This window comes from Mastacembelus armatus, chromosome 18 (assembly GCF_900324485.2).
Source record: "Mastacembelus armatus chromosome 18, fMasArm1.2, whole genome shotgun sequence".
Lineage (NCBI taxonomy): Eukaryota > Metazoa > Chordata > Actinopteri > Synbranchiformes > Mastacembelidae > Mastacembelus > Mastacembelus armatus.
Window position 1 is genome coordinate 9891501 of NC_046650.1, and position 25340 is coordinate 9916840.

A 25340-nucleotide genomic window follows, 5' to 3' on the forward strand; every position below is an offset into this window, starting at 1 on the left:
GGAACAGGCCATAACTGATTATTATAAGGAGGAAACTGAATTCACAAAGGTACAAAGTTTATCAAGATGCCAGCTGGAGACAAAGTACCACCTGTATAAATCAACAGTAAATCCCCACAGGTACTAATAAGTAATTCATCTGCTAAATATATAGAATATAAGCTAAACTGCAGTATAACACATACAGTTGTAGTTAGACCAAGATTAAAGTGACCAAGTGTCCAAACTGTGTGTTTATGTCTGTCTCTCTCCCTGTTTCCTCCTCTCTGTCCTCTGTTTTCTTAGTGTTTCTGCTTCTGACTTTTTAATGTGAGTTAGAACATTAATTGTGTTGTCAAATAAAACACAAAGTAGAAATGGTACAGCTACATTTCACAGATAACGTAGCAGCATATTTGGGCTGGACACATAGTGTGATGTGTCATGTTCCCCATCAAGTTATTTTTCACAGCTACACTGACAAGAAAAACACCACAACTTGTCACTTTGAAAAATAACCACAGTTTGTTTTCACACCACAGAGATGTGTTACTGCAATAGCACGAACATACAGTAGACTGTGCATTCACCAGAACTAGTATGTTCAAAGGACACTTTGCCTCTCTCAGCATTAATTATTATATTGTGGTCAACATGAACATGTAGAAAACAATAGCAAACACTAAAGTCAAAGAATTTCCTTATTTGCCACAGCCCTGCCATCAGACACTGGTGTCTTAAAATAATTGTGTTTTCACCCACAGTCATTATGGTCCCTGAACGCCTCCACAGCAGACACATGAAGCACTGATGCAGCTGGGTGGATGCTGATATGACTTCCTGTTTTGGTCTCACCCTCTCTGTACTGATTTGATCACAGTCTTTACCTGTTTACTGAAACCTGTGTCTAATTGTCCAGTGTGTCATTTTACCTCTTGTCTCATCCTGCTTGTCATTGCCTGTTTTTGCCTCCTGTGTTTTCATATTTTTGCCTTGTCACTCACCACAAGCCTGATTTTTGTTCCTGTCCTGACCAAGAGTTTCACCTTCACCCTCTTGACTTTCTTGGTTCCCTCAACTCCGGCCACAGACAGAGGAATGAGGGGACCCAGTCTTTCTGGACTCCATGACCACAGAGGCTGGTTCCAAGCATCAGTACTCCATCTCCACACATGGGGGAGCTCAGGAGTCAAAGATCAGGGCAGTCATGGAAGGAGGAGCAGAAACTTAAGTAGCCTCCCAGAGGAGAGTCTCTCAGAGGAAAGAGAGCAGTGCCTGATCCTGAAGCTGTGCATCTTCTGTGGCAAACCTGGTCAGACTGTGTGGGCTTGTCTGGTAAAAGATCAGGATCAGTGCTGGAACACGGCACCTGCTCTCTGATAATTGATGAAGGTAACGCTCAGCATCAAGAACCATCATATTATTCTGGTTATTTTTATTGATTCTGGGGCTGATGCAAACTTCATTTCAGGGACCTGGTTCATCAGATACAGATCCCTCTGGAATCCCTTGTATCCATAATCCAGGTACAGGCTCTCAGTTACCAACAACTGTATGATAGTTTCATTCCACTCCCAGTCTGTCATGTTTCATTCAGTACATATCGAGATGGATCCAGCCAGAGGAGCTGAAGTTAGTGAATGACCGACCCCTAAAAAAACCACAACCAACTTCAGAGGTTCCAGAGTTTTGCAAGTTTTTATAATTAGCACCTTGACGGCTCCATTTCACCACCTCACCTCTAGGAAATCAATCTTTGCCTGGTCCCCGTCCACTGATCAAGTCTTCAACAAACTCAAATACAGGTTCACCTTGACAAAAGGTGATCATCTTCCCTGATCCTGATCACCTACTCAAAGTGAAGGTCCAGGATGAAACATATCAATGCATTTTGTCTTCCCTAACTTCCATCTTCATCTGAGATGGTATCTTCCAGCTTCTGATTGGCTGAACACACCTGATCCAGGTAATCAGCAGTGGGTAAAGGGTTAGTCAGAAAAGAAGCAGGGCAGGGGACCATTGGGGACCGAAGATGGACGTTCAGGATCAGTGTGGAGAGTAGAAGTGACAATGACTGAAACCTGTTCTCACAGACATAAATATCCCTCAACATTGTTTTAACACCAACTGGAAAAATCACAAGCTATTCCTTTAAAATGTAGATCACAATAATAAATCCAGTTTTTCACTATGAGCTGATATAAATTGAACATGAACAGATAAATCTGTTTCACACTGTAGGGTCACTATAAGAAACAAAAACATCACATATATGCAAAATTAGAATAAACCATAGGACAAACGTTGTTTACTTCATCCTGGTGAAAATAAATACAGACACTACCTGTTATATACGTTTTACAATGGCAGAGGAAAATTGACATATTGTAGCTGCATTTAAACTTAAAAACTAACAATAAAACATAACTATAGTAGATAAACACTAAATGGGAACATTTAAACTATTATAGGTGATAATGTGTCGTCTCCCTGTCAGGTACAACAGAGGGTTAAATTACTATGATGCATTTCCTTTAAATGAGCTACTTGTAGATTAACTGTACAAAATACTGTGATATTTGCAGAGCAGACGTGTATATAATGGTTACAGTATAAAAGCTGCAAATATTGTCAAAACAAAGATGTGGTTTTTCATGTTGTCATCCATTCCACAATAATAATAAACAGTTTAATCCTCAGGGGCCTGTTCTTCGTACGTCACTAACAGTTATCTCAATATGATTGTTGATGATTTGATGATCTTGGATTATTTGGTTCTTCGACGCTCATCCTGAAGTTGTTGTCATAGCAACAGGTCAGTAAACAGCTTTATTTCATGTAAACATGATTAGATCGCGGCTTTATAAGCGGAGGTGAGACGGGAAGTGTGTTGCAGCCATGTCTTGGCCATTTACATAATGAATTTGTTGGACCCTCATATTAAAAGTTTGACTCAGAGTAACAACAGCTGCATTAACAACAGCACAAACTGCATCGCATTGAGATTCTTTGCCAGTGGCACTTTCCTTTATCTTATTGCAGATGTGGAGAACTTGGCCAAAGTGTTGTCTGTCCTGTCATTCACAAAGTTTACTTGGCCCTCAAGCAGTTTTTAGGTGTTTTTGTGGTCTTTCCAAACTAGTTAAGACCCCAAGTTGTAAAAGCTTTTTCACCATTTCAGGTACATTGAACTTGTTAATGAAAATCATGTGAATGAGACCAAGCTTGTAAATATGAATTGATTGTCTCCCAGGCTTTCCAAATGTGACTGGTGCCATAGACTGCATTACTGCATTACATTACTAGTTACACATACATTCATATCAAGGCCCCTCCAGGCCCCGATGAAGGGGCTTTTGTAAACCTAAAGGGGGTTCATTGTATAAATGTGCAGATGAGTTACTACAATTCTTAATATTGTAGACTGGTAATATATACAAGAATGTATTCCATAAGTACACAGTTGATTGACTAAAATGTCTTAGATGGTGTGTGACTCTATGTGCCATATCACAAATGTGGAAGATAAATGGACAGGATCTGTGCATGACTCAAGAATGTTCAGTCTTGGTGGCTCTAATATAAAAGATGAAAGTAATTATAAAATTTTTTAAAAGTACATAATATATACTGTGATAAGTGATAAAAACTTCTAACACAGTCACTACTTACACCTTTAATTTGTCTGCAACTTTTTGCCATCCCTCTGTCTTGGCTTTTGTATATTGCTGACATTAATATCTTCCAGCCAGCTGTTTTCTTGTGCCTGCTGACCACAGATTATGACCAAGTTTGACTTTACCACCACCTAATTGATATCAACCACACCTACCATTTGGCTCAAAGTTTTTCCTCCTCATTTTTGATACTTTTCCTTCTCTGAACCAGTGCAGTTTGGCAGGACCACCAATATTGTGTATCTGCTGTTTGGAAAGCTAAAATGTACACAGCAGTTACACAGCATATAAATGTTGTCAAATCTGTTTCTACGTAAATGTTGTTTTTCATGTTGTTGTCCACATGTCTGATGTTTTGCTGATGATGCACTTCTCTTTATGGACCTGAAACCAAACCACAGTAAATGTCACTGACAAACAGACACATAATGTAGATGTGACGCTGCTCTCTAACTGTCTTGTGCCAAAGTTGTTGATGTGTGTAAGTAATTCAAATGTTTAGACAGTGCTATGCATTCATTAGATATGATGGTTGGATCAGATCAGTGTTTCTCAAACGAAGTTTGATTTGTCCTGTTGTTGAAGTTTTGCTGGGGTTGGTGGGCCCTGAAATTCTTCTTTCTCCAAAGGGGAACCCGACAGAAAATGTTTGAGAACCACTAGATCAGATCAACACAAAATAACAGCACATCTGTTTGTGGACTGTGGTGAGATAGTTACAAAGAACAGCAACAGTTTTAACCTCTAAATGAAGTGGTCTGGAAATATTGTGTTTGAGGCAGCAGGTTTCTAATGCCACAGCCCAGATACACAATGTATTAGTTTAGTTCATATTATGAATAATGGAATAATATGAGCAGTAATATCTCAGTGGCTGTGGTGGTGATATTTGTACCTGAGGCTGCAGCAGGATTCACATTATAGTAGTCAGAGTTCTCCTCTGTGTCGTCACATCCCCCTGTTCAGATGATCACATGAATGGATTTGAACACACACTTATCTACAATCAGACTGCAGTTTGCAGTATCAGTGACTTCATTATTATTATAAAGTCTTTCATGTGGACTTACTGCTCTCGTCAAGACCTCCAGCCTGAACTGAAGATGTCATATTACTGGATTCATCTGTTGGCTGAGCTGAAATTATAATGCAACATGAATTTTGATCATTCAGTAATAATCATATAATCTGACAGCTTCACATGAATCAAAGTTTATACTGTACCATGTCCAGTGTTTGCAGAGACTCTGATTGTTTCATAGAGACAAAAATCATCTACAGGTCAGTGAAAATCAGACAAAGTCAAATTTAGTCACTTAAAAAAAATCTATATCTTGACTACAAACTGAGTGTTAGCAATGGTGTGAAAATAAACATGTTTAAGTCTGACCATGAAGAAGAGAAGAGTAATCCTCAATTTCATCCTGGTTGACTTTTTGTTGTGTAGCAGAGTCTTGACTGGGCCTGAAACACAGAAAACACTGAAACTTTTCTAAGGAAAATGTAAAAAATTCTGTTTAAAATGAGAGAAGAGTGTTGTACCAACCTGTTGCAACATGAATCTGTTAAAAATACAAACAGTATTACATTGTTTTGTAACCACATTGTTTTACTGCTTTATGGTAAAGCATCAGAATACATCAGTGGTTTTCAGAAAATTCTCAGAAAGTATGTGAAGGTCTCACCCTTTACTTTTTTCTCAAAATGCAGCAGCTGGAAAACAATTAGTGAATTAAAATAAAAACTCACCTTTTAACTTTTTGTAGCAAAACAACAGCATCAGGAGAATAATCAGGAAAAGTCCACAAACCAACCCAGTGATCAATGGCACAAGAAATGATGAGACTCCAGGTCTGGACACTGGTGGAACAAATAATCATGTATATTTAAACAAACACAAATATAGTGATTACATTTCTACATCAGACGCAGCTGAAAAAAATGCTGAATAAATGTTTTGATTCCTACTCACATTTTACAGAAACCCAACTCTGTGCTGACTCTTTCATTACTTTACATTTGTAAAATCCTTCATCAGACTTTGACACTGCAGAGATGTTCAGCTCCAGTCTGGTGTCACTTTGGACCAGTTTGTCATTTTTATAAAACTCCACATTAAAGGGAAGATTTTCTGTCGTCAACTTGCAGCTGAGAGAAACAGGATCTCCCTCAGTCACAGGAAGGACTGGACTCAGCAGGATGATGTCATCTGTCAGTCAAACAACATGAAGCTTCAGTCAAACATCAGCTGGTGCAGATGGAAACAAATCTCAAATATATTTACTGTTTACTTTAAAGAAGAAGTTCACAGTAGCAAATCACTGACATTTGTATATACACAAGTTCAATGTGTTGTAGTGTAAATGCACCTTTCTACATGTGTGTGTTCAGTAGGTTTTTAAAGATCAAGAAACAAGTAAAACATGTTAGAACATTTCTGAAGACAAAAGAAATGGCCTCGTTCTCACTGGGTCACCAATAGAAATGATCCAAGACGCCTTAAGGTGCTCTTGAAATTTAAATAAATGGTCAGAGACACTGAAACACAGCAGGGAGTGAAGACAAACAGTGAAATCAATAAAAATGACTGAGACTAGAAACAGTTTTATTTAGTTTCAAATGACATCAGTAAATCCCATTTTACTGAAGCAGCCAAACGTCATCACATATATTTACTGTGAACTGACTGAAGCTGTTGAGCAGATTTTGGTAAAACAAACATCACATTCAAATTTAGGCTGAAAAGAAGATTTGTCATCTGGCAAAGATTTGATAGAAATGAAATGAAGACTGGCAGGTTAGTGTCAGAATATAGACTGAACCTTTGTAGAATCAGTCTTTCAATAAATGAAGTAACAAAACATCATGTTAAAATCATTCAGGAAAATGTGATTAAAACTCACTCTGGAAAGTGATGTTGACTGAATTACTGAACTCTCCTGATCCAGACTCACACCAGTACACTGCAGCACTGGACTGTGAAGTGGAGATTTTACATGTGGATCCAGTCATTCTCCCCTTAGAGGGACATGACAGGGACCTGTCCTCAGGAAACCTCCTGACTCTCCACTCAGTAGAGTTTCCCTCACAGCTCAGTGACACAGAGTCAGAGGTGAAGTGCTGCACTCTGTCAGGACTCACTGTGAGAGACGCTGCTGGATCAACATCTGACAAACAACATGATGAACTTGTGAGATAAACACAACTGGACAGTAACATTAAACCACTGCAACAGAAATAATCCTATAGTTTCCTTTAGGATCATACTGACACAGACTTTACTTCTCAGGACAATTTGGTCACAGACAAACAACTGGAAAGACCAAGATGAAGAAATAAACAAACTGACCTGCAGACCAGACCAACTTCAGTTCACTGTACTGAGTGTAAAACACTGGGTCTCCTCTTCCAGCTCTACACACATATCCTGCTGTGTGTGTCTGACCATGAACCATGTAGGAATCCTGTTCAGTCCCACTGCTGCTTCCAGGTAGCAGCTCATAGCTGTAGGAGTCGCCTGATAGTTTGGGAACAGCCTTATACCAGTAGAACCTCCATCCTGCAGATGGATGTTCAACCTCACAGTTCAGAGTTACTGAGGCTCCAGGACTCAGCCATGATGGAGACACAGTGAGGACAGGTTTGGGCTGATCTGGTGGAAACAGATTTTCTCAGGATGAAACATGTTGTTCTATTCAGACTGAATACAATGTCTTACAGAACTGTATGTCACACAGTTTATTATAAAATAATTTCTAAAATAACTAAACTATATAAATGAACAAATATAAATTGATTGTTTACATTTTGAGTTTCAATGAAATATGCCTTGACTTACTGTCAGACACTGTCAGGTTGATAAAATTGCTCCACTCTGTCGTCTTATATTTTATATTTTTCATTCTGCCCTGACACCTGTAGTTTCCACTGTGGGTTGTAGAAACAAAACTGATCCTGAATTCATTTTTATTTGGAGGTTTGTTGGAGCTGGTTGTTTCCCATTCATACTCCCACTCAGTGTCTCCTCCCTGGATCTCACATCTGACAGTGATATTCTCTCCTCTGAACATCTGAGGCCAGTTGGGTTGAAGAGTCACAGTCACACTGTTTGGGACTGTCCAAGGATTTTTTTTTAGAAGAAACATTAAAATGTCAAAAGGTTAAATTTCAGATAATGTTATTTTGGCCTCAACCTTGAGTCATAAATACACAACAGATTCTACATTGTGTGTTTCAAATCTTGTCAAACTAACCAGCTGTGTCAATCCTGACTGAGTCACTGTACTCTGTGTAGTAAACTGGGTCTCCTCTTCCTCCTCTGCACCAGTACAGTCCTTCCTGTGACACACTGATTTGTCCAGGTGAGTGGGAAACTGCATCTTGTCCAGTCAGGACTTCAGAAGATGTGTCACCTCTGTACCAGTGGTATTTCCATCCAGGTGATGGTTTCACAGAGCAGGTCAGGGTCACACTGCCCCCTGCTGGTATGACAGTGTCATCAGCACTCAGCTGGGCCTTTGGTTTATGAGCTGTTCAATTTAGAACAAATATATTGAGATAATTATGGTCATTGCAAATTATGCAAATTTACACAGTAAAAAAACAAAAGATGATCAAACCTTGATGTGGCAAAAGTTGCAATTATGATGGCCACACAAAATACTAATTGTATCGAAGTGATCTTCATCGTGACACGTGTTAATTTGACTTTAAAATATTTTTTAAATTGTAAGGAGACTTTATGGACACCCTGTATATTTATTGCATTATTTAGACAGAGACAGTGGGAATTCAAAGCATCACATTTCCACTGTTAATGAAACTGTAAAACAATTCAACTTACGTGACACAGTCAGTGTGATGGGATGACTCCAGGCTGTTGAGGTATAAGGGTCCATTTTCTTTTTACCTCTACACTTGTAGTTTCCATGACTGGAAGCAGAAGCAGTGAAAACCCAGTGTTGACTGTATGGACGTGTTTCTGAGCTGTTGCTTCTCCATTCATACTCCCACTCAGTGTCTGCACCATCCTGGATCTCACATGTTAGAGTTATCACCTCTCCACTGATTATCTGTGACCAGCTGGGCCTCTGTGTTATCACAGCTTTGTTGGAAACTGGTCCCCCCAAATAAACACATTGAGAGAAAGAGAGAAAACTTTAGCATTTTTCCGACGATGAACAAATATTGTTTTATTTGTAAACAAACATTACACAGTTTTTGCCTCTGCCACCGCACAGACCAAACCACGCTTGGCCTGCCGGTACCTCTCAGCTGTGTCAAGGAGTCCCACAAGCCAACCAGGCTCAATAGGACTCCTTCTTCAGCTTAACGGCATCTGTTACTTCCAGTGTCCACCACCGGGTTCGGGGATTGCCACCACGAGAGGCACCAAAAAAAAAAATTCAATCACAAACAATAAAACAGAAAAACAATGTGCCTCAAACCAACAAAGCAGATTCATCTTGATTAAAAAATAGAAACAAACTAAAGTAAAACTGTGTAATTACCTATAGCGTGTCCATAACAAAGGAGTGGATTCAGCACTGAAATGAAGGTAGAAACTTCAGACATTATCAAACTGACAGAAACAAATACAGAATAAACACAGACACAATAAAACTACTGGGGATTTATTCCAAAAAGCAGGTTTAACAATCTTAACCCTGAACTCTGAGTTGACTAACCCTGAATTAACAGTGTGCAGGAGGACTATGAAAAGTCATCATCAATGGAGGTCAGACACAACGATTCACCATGACAACAGGGAAAAAAGGTCAAACAAGTGGAATCAGAAAATCTTCTGTGAAATGAAAAATAGGTATAACAGTTTTTTCATTTTTCCATTGGATATGTCATGGATAGAAAATTGAGCTAAAACTTAATTTTACATCAGTCTGACCAATGAAGAAAAGTATTTTACACAACTGAAATCAAGTGAAATCACAGTTGTTCTAATAGGCCAATCTACTCAGTGTCAGTGTAATAAATGAAGAGGGCAGCCTACAGAGTTTATACTGAACTGAGGATAAATCCACACTGTGGAGGAAAGATCACTGACTGACTGATCATAAATACATTCACATCAGTAAAGATAAATTATTAACTACTGTCTAATCAGGATTTTATCTGCTTCTCCTGGTGCAAACATCTGAAAATGAATGTGCTCTGATCAACACTTCAACATGAACTGTATGACTGAGGAAATGAAACGGTCTGACAGCTTCTGCAGACTCCACAGGAAGGAGACAGAAACTCAGTTTCTTCAAGAAAACCTGTCAGAGAGCAGGTTAGTAAATTACACAGTAACTGCCTCTGAGTTTAAATGATCTGTGATTCTGGAAACACAAACTCTGAGTTTCCCTCAACTCAGGATTAAACTACTCTGAGTTTTGACTAAACCGACTTTCTGAAATCCCCCCTCTATTGTCATCAGGGACAACTATGGCTGAATAATGTAGAACATGTATAATGTTTACATCAAATGAACACTGCTGATGAAGCAACATTATCTTTGTGTGATGACTGAACACAGCTCTCTGATCCAAACTGAGCCCAGTCACCAGCCAATATCCTGCCTACAAAACAACCATGTTGGTAAAAGTCAGTGATGTACTCACAGAATAACGACAGCACACAGAGCAAAGTGTGTCCCATCCTCACATCCAGCACTGATACTCTGTTGTTCTGCCTCTGACAAATATTTCCACTTTGTTTCAAGGCAAAACTTCAAACTGCAGCGTATGAAGAGAAACACTGAACTGTGCACAAGAGACTAGTTCAGTGACACACCTATAACCTCTTAATATCTTAATATAATAACCCACTTCCTCCTCTTTTCCACCTAATTCACACCTCTGCCCTGGGTTTGACCACATACTTCATCGTCATGGTTACACTTCCTGCTCGGCCACTGCAGCTACAAATCAAGTCGACTCTTTTTACAAAAGAGAAAATATAGAACCAAATAAAAACATGATGGAACAGGCCATAACTGATTATTATAAGGAGGAAACTGAATTCACAAAGGTACAAAGTTTATCAAGATGCCAGCTGGAGACAAAATACCACCTGTATAAATCAACAGTAAATCCCCACAGGTACTAATAAGTAATTCATCTGCTAAATATATAGAATATAAGCTAAACTGCAGTATAACACATACAGTTGTAGTTAGACCAAGATTAAAGTGACCAAGTGTCCAAACTGTGTGTTTATGTCTGTCTCTCTCCCTGTTTCCTCCTCTCTGTCCTCTGTTTTCTTAGTGTTTCTGCTTCTGACTTTTTAATGTGAATTAGAACATTAATTGTGTTGTCAAATAAAACACAAAGTAGAAATGGTACAGCTACATTTCACAGATAACGTAGCAGCATATTTGGGCTGGACACATAGTGTGATGTGTCATGTTCTCCATCAAGTTATTTTTCACAGCTACACTGACAAGAAAAACACCACAACTTGTCACTTTGAAAAATAACCACAGTTTGTTTTCACACCACAGAGATGTGTTTCTGCAATAGCACAAAAATAGACCAGAACTAGTATGTTCAAAGGACACTTTGCCTCTCTCAGTATTAATTATTATATTGTGGTCAACATGAACATGTAGAAAACAATAGCAAACACTAAAGTCAAAGAATTTCCTTATTTGCCACAGCCCTGCCATCAGACACTGGTGTCTTAAAATAATTGTGTTTTGACCCACAGTCACTATGGTCCCTGAACGCCTCCACAGCAGACACATGAAGCACTGGTGCAGCTGGGTGGACATGCTGTGCACACATATATATTTAGATATATGTGAATTCACACTGATATAAGGAGATGTGCTCATAAGTAACTTGTGTAATATGTAACAACGTTTGTTATGTTTACACTGTGACATGATTCTACACTTCAATTAAACAATTAGTGGAACATAAAAATTCACTGACAGTGTCCTGATCCAGTTCCTGACCTGTGGTTGCAGACTCTTATTTTGATATGACTTCCTGTTTTGGTCTCACCCTCTCTGTACTGATCTGATCACACTCTTTACCTGTTCACTGAAACCTGTGTCTAATTGTCCAGTGTGTCATTTTACCTCTTGTCTCATCCTGCTTGTCATTGCCTGTTTTTGCCTCCTGTTTTTTCATATTTTTGCCTTGTCACTCACCACAAGCCTGATTTTTGGTCCTGTCCTGACCAAGAGTTTCACCTTCACCCTCTTGACTTTCTTAGTTCCCTCAACACCTGCCACAGACAGAGGAATGAGGGGACCCAGTCTTTCTGGACTCCAAAACTGAGGAGGCTGGTTCCAAGCATCAGTACTCCATCTCCACACATGGGGGAGCTCAGGAGTCAGAGATCAGGGCAGTCATGGAAGGAGGAGCAGAAACTTAAGTAGCCTCCCAGAGGAGAGTCTCTCAGAGGAAAGAGAGCAGTGCCTGATCCTGAAGCTGTGCATCTTCTGTGGCAAACCTGGTCAGACTGTGTGGGCTTGTCTGGTAAAAGATCAGGATCAGTGCTGGAACACGGCACCTGCTCTCTGATAATTGATGAAGGTAACGCTCAGCATCAAGAACCATCATATTATTCTGGTTATTTTTATTGATTCTGGGGCTGATGCAAACTTCATTACAGGGACCTGGTTCATCAGATACAGATCCCTCTGGAATCCCTTGTATCCATAATCCAGGTACAGGCTCTCAGTTACCAACAACTGTATGATAGTTTCATTCATGTTTCATTCAGTACATATCGAGATGGATCCAGCCAGAGGAGCTGAAGTTAGTGAATGACCGACCCCTAAGAAAACCACAACCAACTTCAGAGGTTTCAGGGTTTTGCTAGTTTTTATAATTAGCACCTTGGCGGCTCCATTTCACCACCTCACCTCTAGGAAATCAATCTTTGCCTGGTCCCCGTCCACTGATCAAGTCTTCAACAAACTCAAATACAGGTTCACCTTGACAAAAGGTGATCATCTTCCCTGATCCTGATCACCTACTCAAAGTGAAGGTCCAGGATGAAACATATCAATGCATTTTGTCTTCCCTAACTTCCATCTTCATCTGAGATGGTATCTTCCAGCTTCTGATTGGCTGAACACACCTGATCCAGGTAATCAGCAGTGGGTAAAGGGTTAGTCAGAAAAGAACCAGGGCAGGGGACCATTGGGGACCGAAGATGGACGTTCAGGATCAGTGTGGAGAGTAGAAGTGACAATGACTGAAACCTGTTCTCACAGACATAAATATCCCTCAACATTGTTTTAACACCAACTGGAAAAATCACAAGCTATTCCTTTAAAATGTAGATCACAATAATAAATCCAGTTTTTCACTATGAGCTGATATAAATTGAACATGAACAGATAAATCTGTTTCACACTGTAGGGTCACTATAAGAAACAAAAGCACCACATATATGCAAAATTAGAATAAACCATAGGACAAACGTTGTTTACTTCATCCTGGTGAAAATAAATACAGACACTACCTGTTATATACGTTTTACAATGGCAGAGGAAAATTGACATATTGTAGCTGCATTTAAACTTAAAAACTAACAATAAAACATAACTATAGTAGATAAACACTAAATGGGAACATTTAAACTATTATAGGTGATAATGTGTCGTCTCCCTGTCAGGTACAACAGAGGGTTAAATTACTATGATGCATTTCCTTTAAATGAGCTACTTGTAGATTAACTGTACAAAATACTGTGATATTTGCAGAGCAGACGTGTATATAATGGTTACAGTATAAAAGCTGCAAATATTGTCAAAACAAAGATGTGGTTTTTCATGTTGTCATCCATTCCACAATAATAATAAACAGTTTCATCCTCAGGGGCCTGTTCTTCGTACGTCACTAACAGTTATCTCAATATGATTGTTGATGATTTGATGATCTTGGATTATTTGGTTCTTCGACGCTCATCCTGAAGTTGTTGTCATAGCAACAGGTCAGTAAACAGCTTTATTTCATGTAAACATGATTAGATCGCGGCTTTATAAGCGGAGGTGAGACGGGAAGTGTGTTGCAGCCATGTCTTGGCCATTTACATAATGAATTTGTTGGACCCTCATATTAAAAGTTTGACTCAGAGTAACAACAGCTGCAGAGATTCTTTGCCAGTGGCACTTTCCTTTATCTTATTGCAGATGTGGAGAACTTGGCCAAAGTGTTGTCTGTCCTGTCATTCACAAAGTTTACTTGGCCCTCAAGCAGTTTTTAGGTGTTTTTGTGGTCTTTCCAAACTAGTTAAGACCCCAAGTTGTAAAAGCTTTTTCACCATTTCAGGTACATTGAACTTGTTAATGAAAATCATGTGAATGAGACCAAGCTTGTAAATATGAATTGATTGTCTCCCAGGCTTTCCAAATGTGACTGGTGCCATAGACTGCATTACTGCATTACATTACTAGTTACACATACATTCATATCAAGGCCCCTCCAGGCCCCGATGAAGGGGCTTTTGTAAACCTAAAGGGGGTTCATTGTATAAATGTGCAGATGAGTTACTACAATTCTTAATATTGTAGACTGGTAATATATACAAGAATGTATTCCATAAGTACACAGTTGATTGACTAAAATGTCTTAGATGGTGTGTGACTCGATGTGCCATATCACAAATGTGGAAGATAAATGGACAGGATCTGTGCATGACTCAAGAATGTTCAGTCTTGGTGGCTCTAATATAAAAGATGAAAGTAATTATAAAATTTTTTAAAAGTACATAATATATACTGTGATAAGTGATAAAAACATCTAACACAGTCACTACTTACACCTTTAATTTGTCTGCAACTTTTTGCCATCCCTCTGTCTTGGCTTTTGTATGTTGCTGACATTAATATCTTCCAGCCAGCTGTTTTCTTGTGCCTGCTGACCACAGATTATGACCAAGTTTGACTTTACCACCACCTAATTGATATCAACCACACCTACCATTTGGCTCAAAGTTTTTCCTCCTCTTTTTTGATACTTTTCCTTCTCTGCACCAGTGCAGTTTGGCAGGACCACCAATATTGTGTATCTGCTGTTTGGAAAGCTAAAATGTACACAGCAGTTACACAGCATATAAATGTTGTCAAATCTGTTTCTACATAAATGTTGTTTTTCATGTTGTTGTCCACATGTCTGATGTTTTGCTGATGATGCACTTCTCTTTATGGACCTGAAACCAAACCACAGTAAATATCACTGACAAACAGACACATAATGTAGATGTGATGCTGCTCTCCAACTGTCTTGTGCCAAAGTTGTTGATGTGTGTAAGTGATTCAAATGTTTAGACAGTGCTATGCATTCATTAGATATGATGGTTGGATCAGATCAGTGTTTCTCAAAGGAATGTGGAACGAGATGAAGAAAGATGTACTGTGTGTTTGGATTATGGCAAAAATTTTAATTATTTTTAATTTGCGCAACGAATTATTTGAATGAAAGTGAAAAGAACAGTTATAATATTGATGTTTCTTTCAAAAAAGTTAGATTTGTCCTATTGTTGCAGTTTTGCTGGGGTTGGTGGGGCCCTGAAATTCTTCTTTCTCCAAAGTGGAACCTGACAGAAAACTTTTGAGAACCACTAGATCAGATCAGCACACAATAACAGCACATCTGTTTGTGGACTGTGGTGAGATAGTTACAAAGAACAGCAACAGTTTTAACCTCTAAATCAGGGGTGTGAAACTCATTTTAGGTCAGGGGCCATATAGAGGAAAATCTATTCCCAAGTGGGCCGGACCGGACCGATAAGGCAGCTAGCTCCAGGCCAGCTGAGCAGGTATAGGCCTACTTGCTCAGCCCCGGTATAAACAGTTTGCCTGCTTAACATAATTGCTATTCCGACACCCAGTGGACACATTTAGAACAGCAGTTTCTTTCATTGAAAAATTGCAGCTAATTTAAACTTCAAATCATCTCGCAGGCCGCACTAAACCCGTTTGCGGGCCTGATCTGGCCCGCGGGCCGTAAGTTTGACACCCCTGCTCTAAATGAAGTGGTCTGGAAATACAGTGTTTGAGGCAGCAGGTTTCTAATGCCACAGCCCAGATACACAATGTATTAGTTTAGTTCATATTATGAATAATGGAATAATATGAGTAGTAATATCTCATTGGCTGTGGTGGTGATATTTGTACCTGAGGCTGCAGCAGGATTCACATTATAGTAGTCAGAGTTCTCCTCTGTGTCGTCACATCCCCCTGTTCAGATGATCACATGAATGGATTTGAACACACACTTATCTACAATCAGACTGCAGTTTGCAGTATCAGTGACTTCATTATTATTATAAAGTCTTTCATGTGGACTTACTGCTCTCGTCAAGACCTCCAGCCTGAACTGAAGATGTCATATTACTGGATTCATCTGTTGGCTGAGCTGAAATTATAATGCAACATGAATTTTGATCATTCAGTAATAATCATATAATCTGACAGCTTCACATGAATCAAAGTTTATACTGTACCATATCCAGTGTTTGCAGAGACTCTGATTGTTTCATAGAGACAAAAATCACCTACAGGTCAGTGAAAATCAAGACAAAGTCAAATTTAGTCACTTAAAAAAAATCTATATCTTGACTACAAACTGAGTGTTAGCAATGGTGTGAAAATAAACATGTTTAAGTATGACCATGAAGAAGAGAAGAGTAAACCTCAATTTCATCCTGGTTGACTTTTTGTTGTGTAGCAGAGTCTTGACTGGGCCTGAAACACAGAAAACACTGAAACTTTTCTAAGGAAAATATTAAAAATTCTGTTTAAAATGAGAGAAGAGTGTTGTACCAACCTGTTCCAACATGAATCTGTTAAAAATACAAATAGTATTACATTGTTTTGTAATCACATTGTTTTACTGTTTTATGGTAAAGCATCAGAATACATCAGTGATTTTCAGAAAATTCTCAGAAAGTATGTGAAGGTCTCACCCTTTATTTTTTTCCCAAAGTGTAGCAGCAGGAAAACAATTAGTGAATTAAAATAAAAAACTCACCTTTTGACTTTTTATAGCAAAACAACAGCATCAGGAGAATAATCAGGAAAAGTCCACAAACCAACCCAGTGATCAATGGCACAAGAAATGATGAGACTCCAGGTCTGGACACTGGTGGAACAAATAATCATGTATATTTAAACAAACACAAATATAGTGATTACATTTCTACATCAGACACATCTGAAAAAAATGCTGAATAAATGTTTTTATTCCTACTCACATTTTACAGAAACCCAACTCTGTGCTGACTCTTTCATTACTTTGCATTTGTAAAATCCTTCATCAGACTTTGACACTGCAGAGATGTTCAGCTCCAGTCTGGTGTCATTTTGGACCAGTTTGTCATTTTTATAAAACTCCACATTAAAGGGAAGATTTTCTGTCGTCAACTTGCAGCTGAGAGAAACAGGATCTCCCTCAGTCACAGGAAGGACTGGACTCAGCAGGATGATGTCATCTGTCAGTCAAACAACATGAAGCTTCAGTCAAACATCAGCTGGTGCAGATGGAAACAAATCTCAAATATATTTACTGTTTACTTTAAAGAAGAAGTTCACAGTAGCAAATCACTGACATTTGTATATACACAAGTTCAATGTGTTGTAGTGTAAATGCACCTTTCTACATGTGTGTGTTCAGTAGGTTTTTAAAGATCAAGAAACAAGTAAAACATGTTAGAACATTTCTGAAGACAAAAGAAATGGCCTCGTTCTCACTGGGTCACCAATAGAAATGATCCAAGACGCCTTAAGGTGCTCTTGAAATTTAAATAAATGGTCAGAGACACTGAAACACAGCAGGGAGTGAAGACAAACAGTGAAATCAATAAAAATGACTGAGACTAGAAACAGTTTTATTTAGTTTCAAATGACATCAGTAAATCCCATTTTACTGAAGCAGCCAAACGTCATCACATATATTTACTGTGAACTGACTGAAGCTGTTGAGCAGATTTTGGTAAAACAAACATCACATTCAAATTTAGGCTGAAAAGAAGATTTGTCATCTGGCAAAGATTTGATAGAAATGAAATGAAGACTGGCAGGTTAGTGTCAGAATATAGACTGAACCTTTGTAGAATCAGTCTTTCAATAAATGAAGTAACAAAACATCATGTTAAAATCATTCAGGAACATGTGATTAAAACTCACTCTGGAAAGTGATGTTGACTGAATTACTGAACTCTCCTGATCCAGACTCACACCAGTACACTGCAGCACTGGACTGTGAAGTGGAGATTTTACATGTGGATCCAGTCATTCTCCACTTAGAGGGACATGACAGGGACCTGTCCTCAGGAAACCTCCTGACTCTCCACTCAGTAGAGTTTCCCTCACAGCTCAGTGACACAGAGTCAGAGGTGAAGTGCTGCACTCTGTCAGGACTCACTGTGAGAGACGCTGCTGGATCAACATCTGACAAACAACATGATGAACTTGTGAGATAAACACAACTGGACAGTAACATTAAACCACTGCAACAGAAATAATCCTATAGTTTCCTTTAGGATCATACTGACACAGACTTTACTTCTCAGGACAATTTGGTCACAGACAAACAACTGGAAAGACCAAGATGAAGAAATAAACAAACTGACCTGCAGACCAGACCAACTTCAGTTCACTGTACTGAGTGTAAAACACTGGGTCTCCTCTTCCAGCTCTACACACATATCCTGCTGTGTGTGTCTGACCATGAACCATGTAGGAATCCTGTTCAGTCCCACTGCTGCTTCCAGGTAGCAGCTCATAGCTGTAGGAGTCGCCTGATAGTTTGGGAACAGCCTTATACCAGTAGAACCTCCATCCTGCAGATGGATGTTCAACCTCACAGTTCAGAATTACTGAGGCTCCAGGACTCAGCCATGATGGAGACACAGTGAGGACAGGTTTGGGCTGATCTGGTGGAAACAGAAAAAATGAAAAAATGTCCTTTGCTTCATATTATCCAGTGAATTCTTGTATTTCAGAAGCTGCAGATTGAAAACAACCACAGTTTGTTATTCAAGAGGCTCCAGCAGCATTTTTCCTTGGTGTCCTGTGTGTGTGGACATGACAATAGATGAAAACATAACAAATAAAACTTACGTGATACAGTCACTGTGGTGGCTTCACTCCACTTTGTTGAAGAATACCAGTCCCCTCTGAGTCTGCCCTTACACATGTAGTCCTCACTGCTGGACCCAGAAGCTGTGAAGGTCCAGATATTAATGTTTGTCCGATGTGTGATTGACCTGGTTGTTCTCCATTCATAGTCCCACTCAGTGTCTCCAGCTCCCTGGATCTCACATCTGACAGTGATGGTCTCACCACTGAATATCTGAGGCCAGTCATGTTGCTGGGTCACAGTGACCATGTTGGAAACTGTTCACACCAAAAATATCCAGTTGGGACACAAACAGAAATATGAAACCAACAGAGAAAACTTCATAGGTTTAAAATTGTTACTGGGAAAGTATGTTTTTTATTCCAAACACAATAATTAAACTCACAGGTTATCTCAATGGTGACGTCAACACTTGGATCAGTGTAGAAAACTGGTTTTCCTCTTCCTCCACTGCACCTGTAGATTCCTCCTTTTGAAACTCTGATCTCTCTGTCTGTAGACTCTGTCTTCATCAGAGCTTCAGTATAACCTGAGGTTCGTCTGAACCAGTCATATTTCCAGCCATCAGAGTCGTCCACAGAGCAGGTCAGTGTCACACTGCCTCCTACTGGTATGGTGGTTGATCCTGGTCTCACTGTGACCCTGGGTCTATCTGCTGTTATAAAAATAAAACATGTCATTTATTCAAATGGAAATGACCTAAAAGGAGACAAGACAGGAAATATTAGGTGTTTTCTTATGTCACATATGTTGAATCTCTTATCACAACATGACACAAACCTTCAGGTCAAGTCACAAATTCCACATTTCTCTTCCTACTCAGCCTGATTCAGTCCTGTGTTTGACCCACAAATAATTTTGAGATTATTGATGTTGAAGAATCTTTTTTATTTCTCATGATTTGATCTTTAATCGTTGGTGATTTACACCGACATACAAAGTACAATAAATCTGGATCACAGCACGTGAACTTTTTAATAACTACTGTGATCTGAGAGAAAATACCATGAAAAAATAAATTTGTCCTGCTCAATATTTCAGATTATTCAAACAAAAATGTTTAGATGTTAGATTAAAACACAGGTACATTTATACTGCACATATTAACACAATTATAGTGATTATTTAAACAGGTTCATAAATAAATTCTGACTTACCTGATACAGTCAAATTCACTTTATTACTATGTTTTATAAACTTCAAGCTCTTCTGCCGACCAAAGCACTGGTATTCACCACTGTCAGCTATAGACAGATGTTGTAATGTGTATTTCTTATATTTATTGTACTGAACAAACTCTTGACCATCCTTTTTTATTTTATATTCCCAGTCAGTGTCTTTTCCTTCGTCCATGTCACATATGAAGGAAACAGACTCTCCAGTGAAAAAAGTGGACCAGCTGGGCTCAAGGGTCAGCACAGCATCTAAAACACAACAACATCCACACAACACTACACAGTTTACTCAACACAATCTGTGTACAAGCACCTTTTAAAATGTGAAAATACAAAGAGAAAAGTCAGAAGTTCAGTAGGAAACAGAAGGTTGAGATTCATCTTAAGTGACTAAGTTAAAGCAGAAGAAAAGTAAAACTGTAATTACCTTGAGTGTGTCCAGAGCTGAGGAGTGTACTCAGCACTGAAATAAAGGATGAAACTTAGTACAAGTGATACAATAAACACAACTAATGATGTTTTCTATAATGATTTAACACAGCCCTCCACGTTCAATCATGAAGTCTATAGAACAGCAAAGCTGGTAACAAGTCTGCTCTGTCCAAACCTTCAGGGAAACTGAACCAATCTGTGTTTTTCTCACTACAACATTTTCCTTCATCTGTGACATTAGTTGATGGTTTACTCACAGAAAATCTCCAGCACACTGAGCAAAATGTTTCCCATCCTCACATCCAGCACTGACACATGAAGAGAAACCAAAAACTGTGGAGAAACTCAAGCTTCGTTTTATATAAACATCACATCAGAGGATCTCTCATATTTGTTTCTGTTTCCTTCCCTTTTACAAAAATTACACAACACTGGGATTGACACATACTTTAGCAGCTTCAAACTTCTCACTCAATAATACTTTTTTGGTTATTGCATTAAATGGTGTAAAACCTGTTATGCCCCGGCCGAGGGGAAACCCAGACATAACAGGGGTGCTTTCTCCACGCTTTCCCACTCTCAAGAAGAAACCAGCAGCACAAATGAGAAATTTATTGCCTTAGAGTCCAACAAATGCCCAAAACAACAAAGCAAAATTCTACTACAAACCCTAACCTTACCTGACCAAACAAAACTAAAGAAAAGACTAACCTGAACTGCTAAATCCAGAAACAGGAGAAAACCAAATACAACATAAAAGGGCTTCTCACTCCTATTAAGTGCTACCTTGTGCTCAATATGTACAGTGTAATATTTACCGTATTCACAACTTCATTTCTCTAAGGTTACGACTCACAAGTACACAGAACTCACAATATACAGCGTCTTGTTCCCTTGGGAGAGGCAGAGGTGGAGTGGAGACCAGGCTGCTGTCAGTTGGTGCTTCTATAGACTTCAGGGAAGGGCTGGACCAATCCTGAAACAGCAATTTAACTCAAATGGGCCAATCCCCATGGATCCACCTATAACTCCACACCCAGTCATTCCTTCTCTCTCACACACACACAAACACAGAACCAGGGGAGGAGAGAGAGCTGACAACAATCACAATGATAAATCACAGCAACATTATTAATGACCCAGGGTCATAACAAACCACATCAACAAAAATGTGCCAGTTTTTCAGTCTAAATCTCAAAGTTGAGCTCCAGTACTGTAACAAAAAAATATTAGTTAGTTACTTCACTTCAGAATTATTTTGTTTCTTACATACAGAAGTATGTGTAATGAAGTGGGAACAGATGTTGAACAGATGTTGGTGTCAGAAATGTCCCCCCTCTGCCAAGTAGTGTGATTTATTAACACCAAGTTAAAGTATTTCACAGACACTGTATGAAGAGACAAACTTAAAATATTAAGTATTCTACTCAGGTTAAACCTGAATCTTTTAATACTATAACATAACGCCATCCATATATTGTCACTGTCATTCAAAAATGACCACTGTCCATCAAACTGTGATATATAACACAAAAATAAAACACCAATACACTTCATTTCTAAAACATACGTGACTTCACACCTTTAGACAATAATCTTCATGTCCCTAACACTTTATTGTGTTGTCATGTTGTACATGTGCCTTCACATCACAGCATGTGTTGTGATGTTTTGTGTATATGGTTCATAATATGTACACATGTATTGTTATACTGACATGTGCAGCATATCTTGTATGTGTGGGCTCATTACTTTGCTCAGTGAATTTGACAGAAAATATGATCCAGACTTTTCTTATTTAGTGGAATTGTTTGATCCATGTGCTCATTTTATAATGAAACTATAATTGTGAATGACACATGCAAATTTTTCTCCATGAAACAGTCATGATCCAACTTTAGTCACCAGGTGATTTAACTGTGTTGACACTCAGCTACTGGCCATTGTGGTTTTTAGGTGAAGAGGAAATCAAGTAAACTTAATGCTGAAATAACCATTGTGTGCAACAACCATGTTGTGTTGGGCAACTTTGACCTGAGAAGAAACAGACCAAGCAGCTTCTTATTAGCATGAGTTAAAAAATGAAAAAAAAAAAAACAAAAAACAAAAAACTTTCCAGTTCCTTTTTACACACAACTTTGCATTGATATCATAGAAAATAATTACAAGTAACTGTCACATTTACAGAAAAGCAAATGTGTTTATGACCACAAAAGGTGTGAAGCTGTTTGTTGCTAAGTGGTAGAAATTGAGTGTTCTCTGGTTGATGATCTGTCATGAAAAACAATGAGATTTTAGTATAATATGAATGATGATATATTTAACTTCATATCAGTAGAGTTATATTATATAAGTATATGTCATTTAATATCACTACATGATTCATTCCCAGATAACAATGGAGGCAGGAGCACACAAATTGATTACATCTTGTGCAGATGTTTCAACCTGAAAGATCAGTGACTGCAAAGTAGAGGCTGGGGAGAGTGTAGCCAGACAGCATAGGATGGTGGTGTGTAGGATGACTCTGGTGGTGTGGAAGATGAAGAGGACAAGGGCAGAGCACAGGACCAAGTGGTGGAAGGTGAAAAAGGAACTTGTTGCATCATTCCCAAGAAGACTCATGGCTGTACTAGCTCAAAAGGGTGCTTCAATACTGATCACAGGGGTCTGAATACTTATGACCATGTGATATTTCAGTTTTTCTTTTTTAATAAATTTGCAGAAATTTCTACATTTCTGGTTTTTTCTGTCAAGATGGGGTGCTGAGTGTACATTGAGAAATAAAATGAACTTTTTTGATTTTGGCAAATGGCTGCAATGACACAAAGAGTGAAAAATTTAAAGGGGTCTGAATACTTTCCGTACCCACTGTATGTAGGAATATTTAAACTATCTGTACAAACATACTGTATGAAAATGCATGTAAAGACACGTAGTAGTTGAGCCTGCTGAAGATAAACAGACAACTTAAAGTCCTGCATAATGTCAAATGAATAACATGAAGCACAATATAAACAGTCATTGTTCAACAAACACACAACGTCTCAGGTTGTAAAACTATCTTGTGCAAAGTTTCCATAGCTCTGATCTGTGTCTTAGCCATAACAAGTGCATCCATCAGGAATATCTCACACAGCACTTTCTAAATCTGCTAAACACATTACAAATAAGACATAATTATAAATAAGACAGAGAACCTGATCTACTAAGCAACAAAGTGACATATGTGGTTACTAATCTAGCTCATACTGTAGAACACAAGTGAAAATGAATTATTTCTCTCATTACACCAACAGCCAACTGTGTGGAGAGTCATCTAAATATTCAGGCTTTCACCTCCTTTCTGTCCTCAGACTATCATCACTGCAGAATCCAGGATTCAGCCATGATGGAGACAGAGTGAGGACAGGTTTGGGAAGATTTATTCAAACAGGTCACTGTGTCAAAGCCTCTGACACACTCAAACAAGTAACATAAATCTCAGTCCATCATGAAGCTTTTCCCAGAAAACCAGTGCTCCTAACTTTTTATTATTGTTATTCTGTCCAATAAAGGTTGTATTGTGAAAACTGATGACTTGGAAAAAGACACTATAACTTTGGCAGAATGAGAAGGAGGCTACATTTGGTATTTAAAACCAGCAGAACAACAAAGGAGCAGTCAAGAAGAAAACAGCCATATTCATTCCTGTTTTGTTGATGTATTGATCTTTTTATGGATCTGAAACAAAATCACACATAATCACAGAGTCAGGGAAATAATTACAAATAGGACAAATAATGAAAACTGGACCTTACATGAAGAAGGAAATGAATAAAACCAGATTTTTACATGAAATGCAGTTAAAATCCTAAAAACAAACATCTATTCAGTATAAAAATGATGATGTACCAAATATAACAGCTGTGTCGTGTATTTTCAGAATAAAACTACATTAAAATCAGATGTAATTAGCTTTAGAAAGAAATTTTAAACACAAACATGTACCTGTGGTTGAGTTTGGATTCATGTTATAGTAGTCAGAGCTTTCTTCTATGTTGTCATGTCTCCCTGTTAAAATGATCAAAGTGTTATTAAAAAAGACTTTTTCATTAGAGAGTGGCAATTATAATAAAAATCACAGTGTCATGTCATTAAACACTGCAGCTTCCAACAGCTTCATGTTGACCAAGTTTCTACTGTACCTGTTCCAGTGTTTCCAAAGCAAAATAAAATCACATAAATAAATGTAAATAATTACAAATAAGACAATGAATATTGGACCTTACACAGAGCAGGAAACATACAACACTAACAAACATGTACCTGTGGTTGAGTTTGGATTCATGTTATAGTAGTCAGAGCTCTCCTTCATGTTGTCATGTGTCCCTGTTAAGAGGATCACATGAAAGTATTAAAAAACACACTCTTTCATTAGAAACTGCCCATATGTTGATCAGAGTTGATACCGTACCTGTTCCAGTGTTTCCAGGGCGTCTGACTGTTTCATAGACACAATCATCACCTACAGGTCAGTGAGAGTCAAAACAAAGTCCCATCAGTCCCTCATGTCTGTGATATTAAGGCAGATTTAAGAGCTTCCTCAGGTCACATGTGGGTTCATGTGACAGTGTTAAAGCAGCAGCAGAGGGGCTGAGGGCACTTCTGTAAAGCTGGACACAAATGGACCAAAACATTTCCTGACGGCTCCTGATCAGAAGCTGAGCGTTAGAAAAAGCTGTGGCAGCGTTCAGAACGAGATGAAGGACTGACCGTGGAGAAGAGAGCTGTATACTGGCTGATTCTCATACTGGCTGACTGTTTGCTCTGTAGCAGAGCTCTGATTGGCTCTTTGACTGAACCTGAAACATGGAGTTTATACAAAGGCATATTAGTGATAATCAGTCAAAGTTGCATTTAATAATGAAACATGTTTCCTGCTGTTTTTAAGATGGAGAACAGTGAAGACAGAGTGTTGTACAAACCTGCTGAAA

General features: G+C 38.6%; 2 protein-coding genes across 3 annotated transcripts in view; both read right to left on the reverse strand.

Annotated features, from left to right (window-relative positions):
• Positions 1 to 2341: 2341 nt before the first annotated feature.
• On the reverse strand, positions 2342 to 10415 carry LOC113125195 (Fc receptor-like protein 5). 2 transcript variants are annotated; one of them, XM_026298527.1, is made up of 16 exons: positions 10277 to 10414; positions 9167 to 9202; positions 8500 to 8772; positions 7910 to 8185; positions 7665 to 7770; positions 7495 to 7583; positions 7006 to 7308; positions 6560 to 6823; positions 5629 to 5865; positions 5406 to 5516; positions 5203 to 5218; positions 5047 to 5120; positions 4881 to 4931; positions 4727 to 4792; positions 4552 to 4614; positions 2342 to 4040 (listed from the first exon to the last, which is right to left on the reverse strand). In XM_026298527.1, exons 1-16 carry the CDS (start codon positions 10311 to 10313, stop codon positions 4033 to 4035), a joined length of 2010 nt encoding a protein of 669 aa, XP_026154312.1. In that variant the 5' UTR covers positions 10314 to 10414; the 3' UTR covers positions 2342 to 4032. The 2 variants fall into 2 exon arrangements, with proteins under 2 accessions (XP_026154312.1, XP_026154310.1); XM_026298525.1 differs by having other exon boundaries at positions 7495 to 7770; positions 10277 to 10415.
• A 2744-nt stretch (positions 10416 to 13159) lies between these two features.
• LOC113125193 (titin-like) overlaps positions 13160 to 25340 on the reverse strand; it is a 245017-nt gene continuing 232836 nt past the window's right edge. The window contains exons 69-81 of the mRNA XM_026298523.2: positions 19915 to 20181; positions 19143 to 19412; positions 18739 to 19014; positions 18249 to 18551; positions 17803 to 18066; positions 16872 to 17108; positions 16649 to 16759; positions 16445 to 16460; positions 16289 to 16362; positions 16122 to 16172; positions 15968 to 16033; positions 15793 to 15855; positions 13160 to 14825 (exon numbers count right to left, since the gene is read on the reverse strand). Of these exons, the coding sequence (XP_026154308.1) occupies positions 14818 to 14825; positions 15793 to 15855; positions 15968 to 16033; positions 16122 to 16172; positions 16289 to 16362; positions 16445 to 16460; positions 16649 to 16759; positions 16872 to 17108; positions 17803 to 18066; positions 18249 to 18551; positions 18739 to 19014; positions 19143 to 19412; positions 19915 to 20181 (2006 nt within the window). The 3' untranslated portion in view covers positions 13160 to 14817. The remainder of the gene's footprint in view (positions 14826 to 15792; positions 15856 to 15967; positions 16034 to 16121; positions 16173 to 16288; positions 16363 to 16444; positions 16461 to 16648; positions 16760 to 16871; positions 17109 to 17802; positions 18067 to 18248; positions 18552 to 18738; positions 19015 to 19142; positions 19413 to 19914; positions 20182 to 25340) is intronic.

What these genes read in the sequence shown, in the direction of transcription:
- LOC113125195 (XM_026298525.1), bottom strand. Translation starts at nt 10,313, where the DNA reads ATGGGACACACTTTGCTCTGTGTGCTGTCGTTATTCT. An exon ending in CATCACACTGACTGTGTCAC is followed by an intron (nt 8,186 to 8,499) that starts GTAAGTTGAATT and finishes TAAATTGAACAG; the next exon opens with CTCATAAACCAAAGGCCCAG. An exon ending in AGTCAGGATTGACACAGCTG is followed by an intron (nt 7,771 to 7,909) that starts GTTAGTTTGACA and finishes ATCCTTGGACAG; the next exon opens with TCCCAAACAGTGTGACTGTG.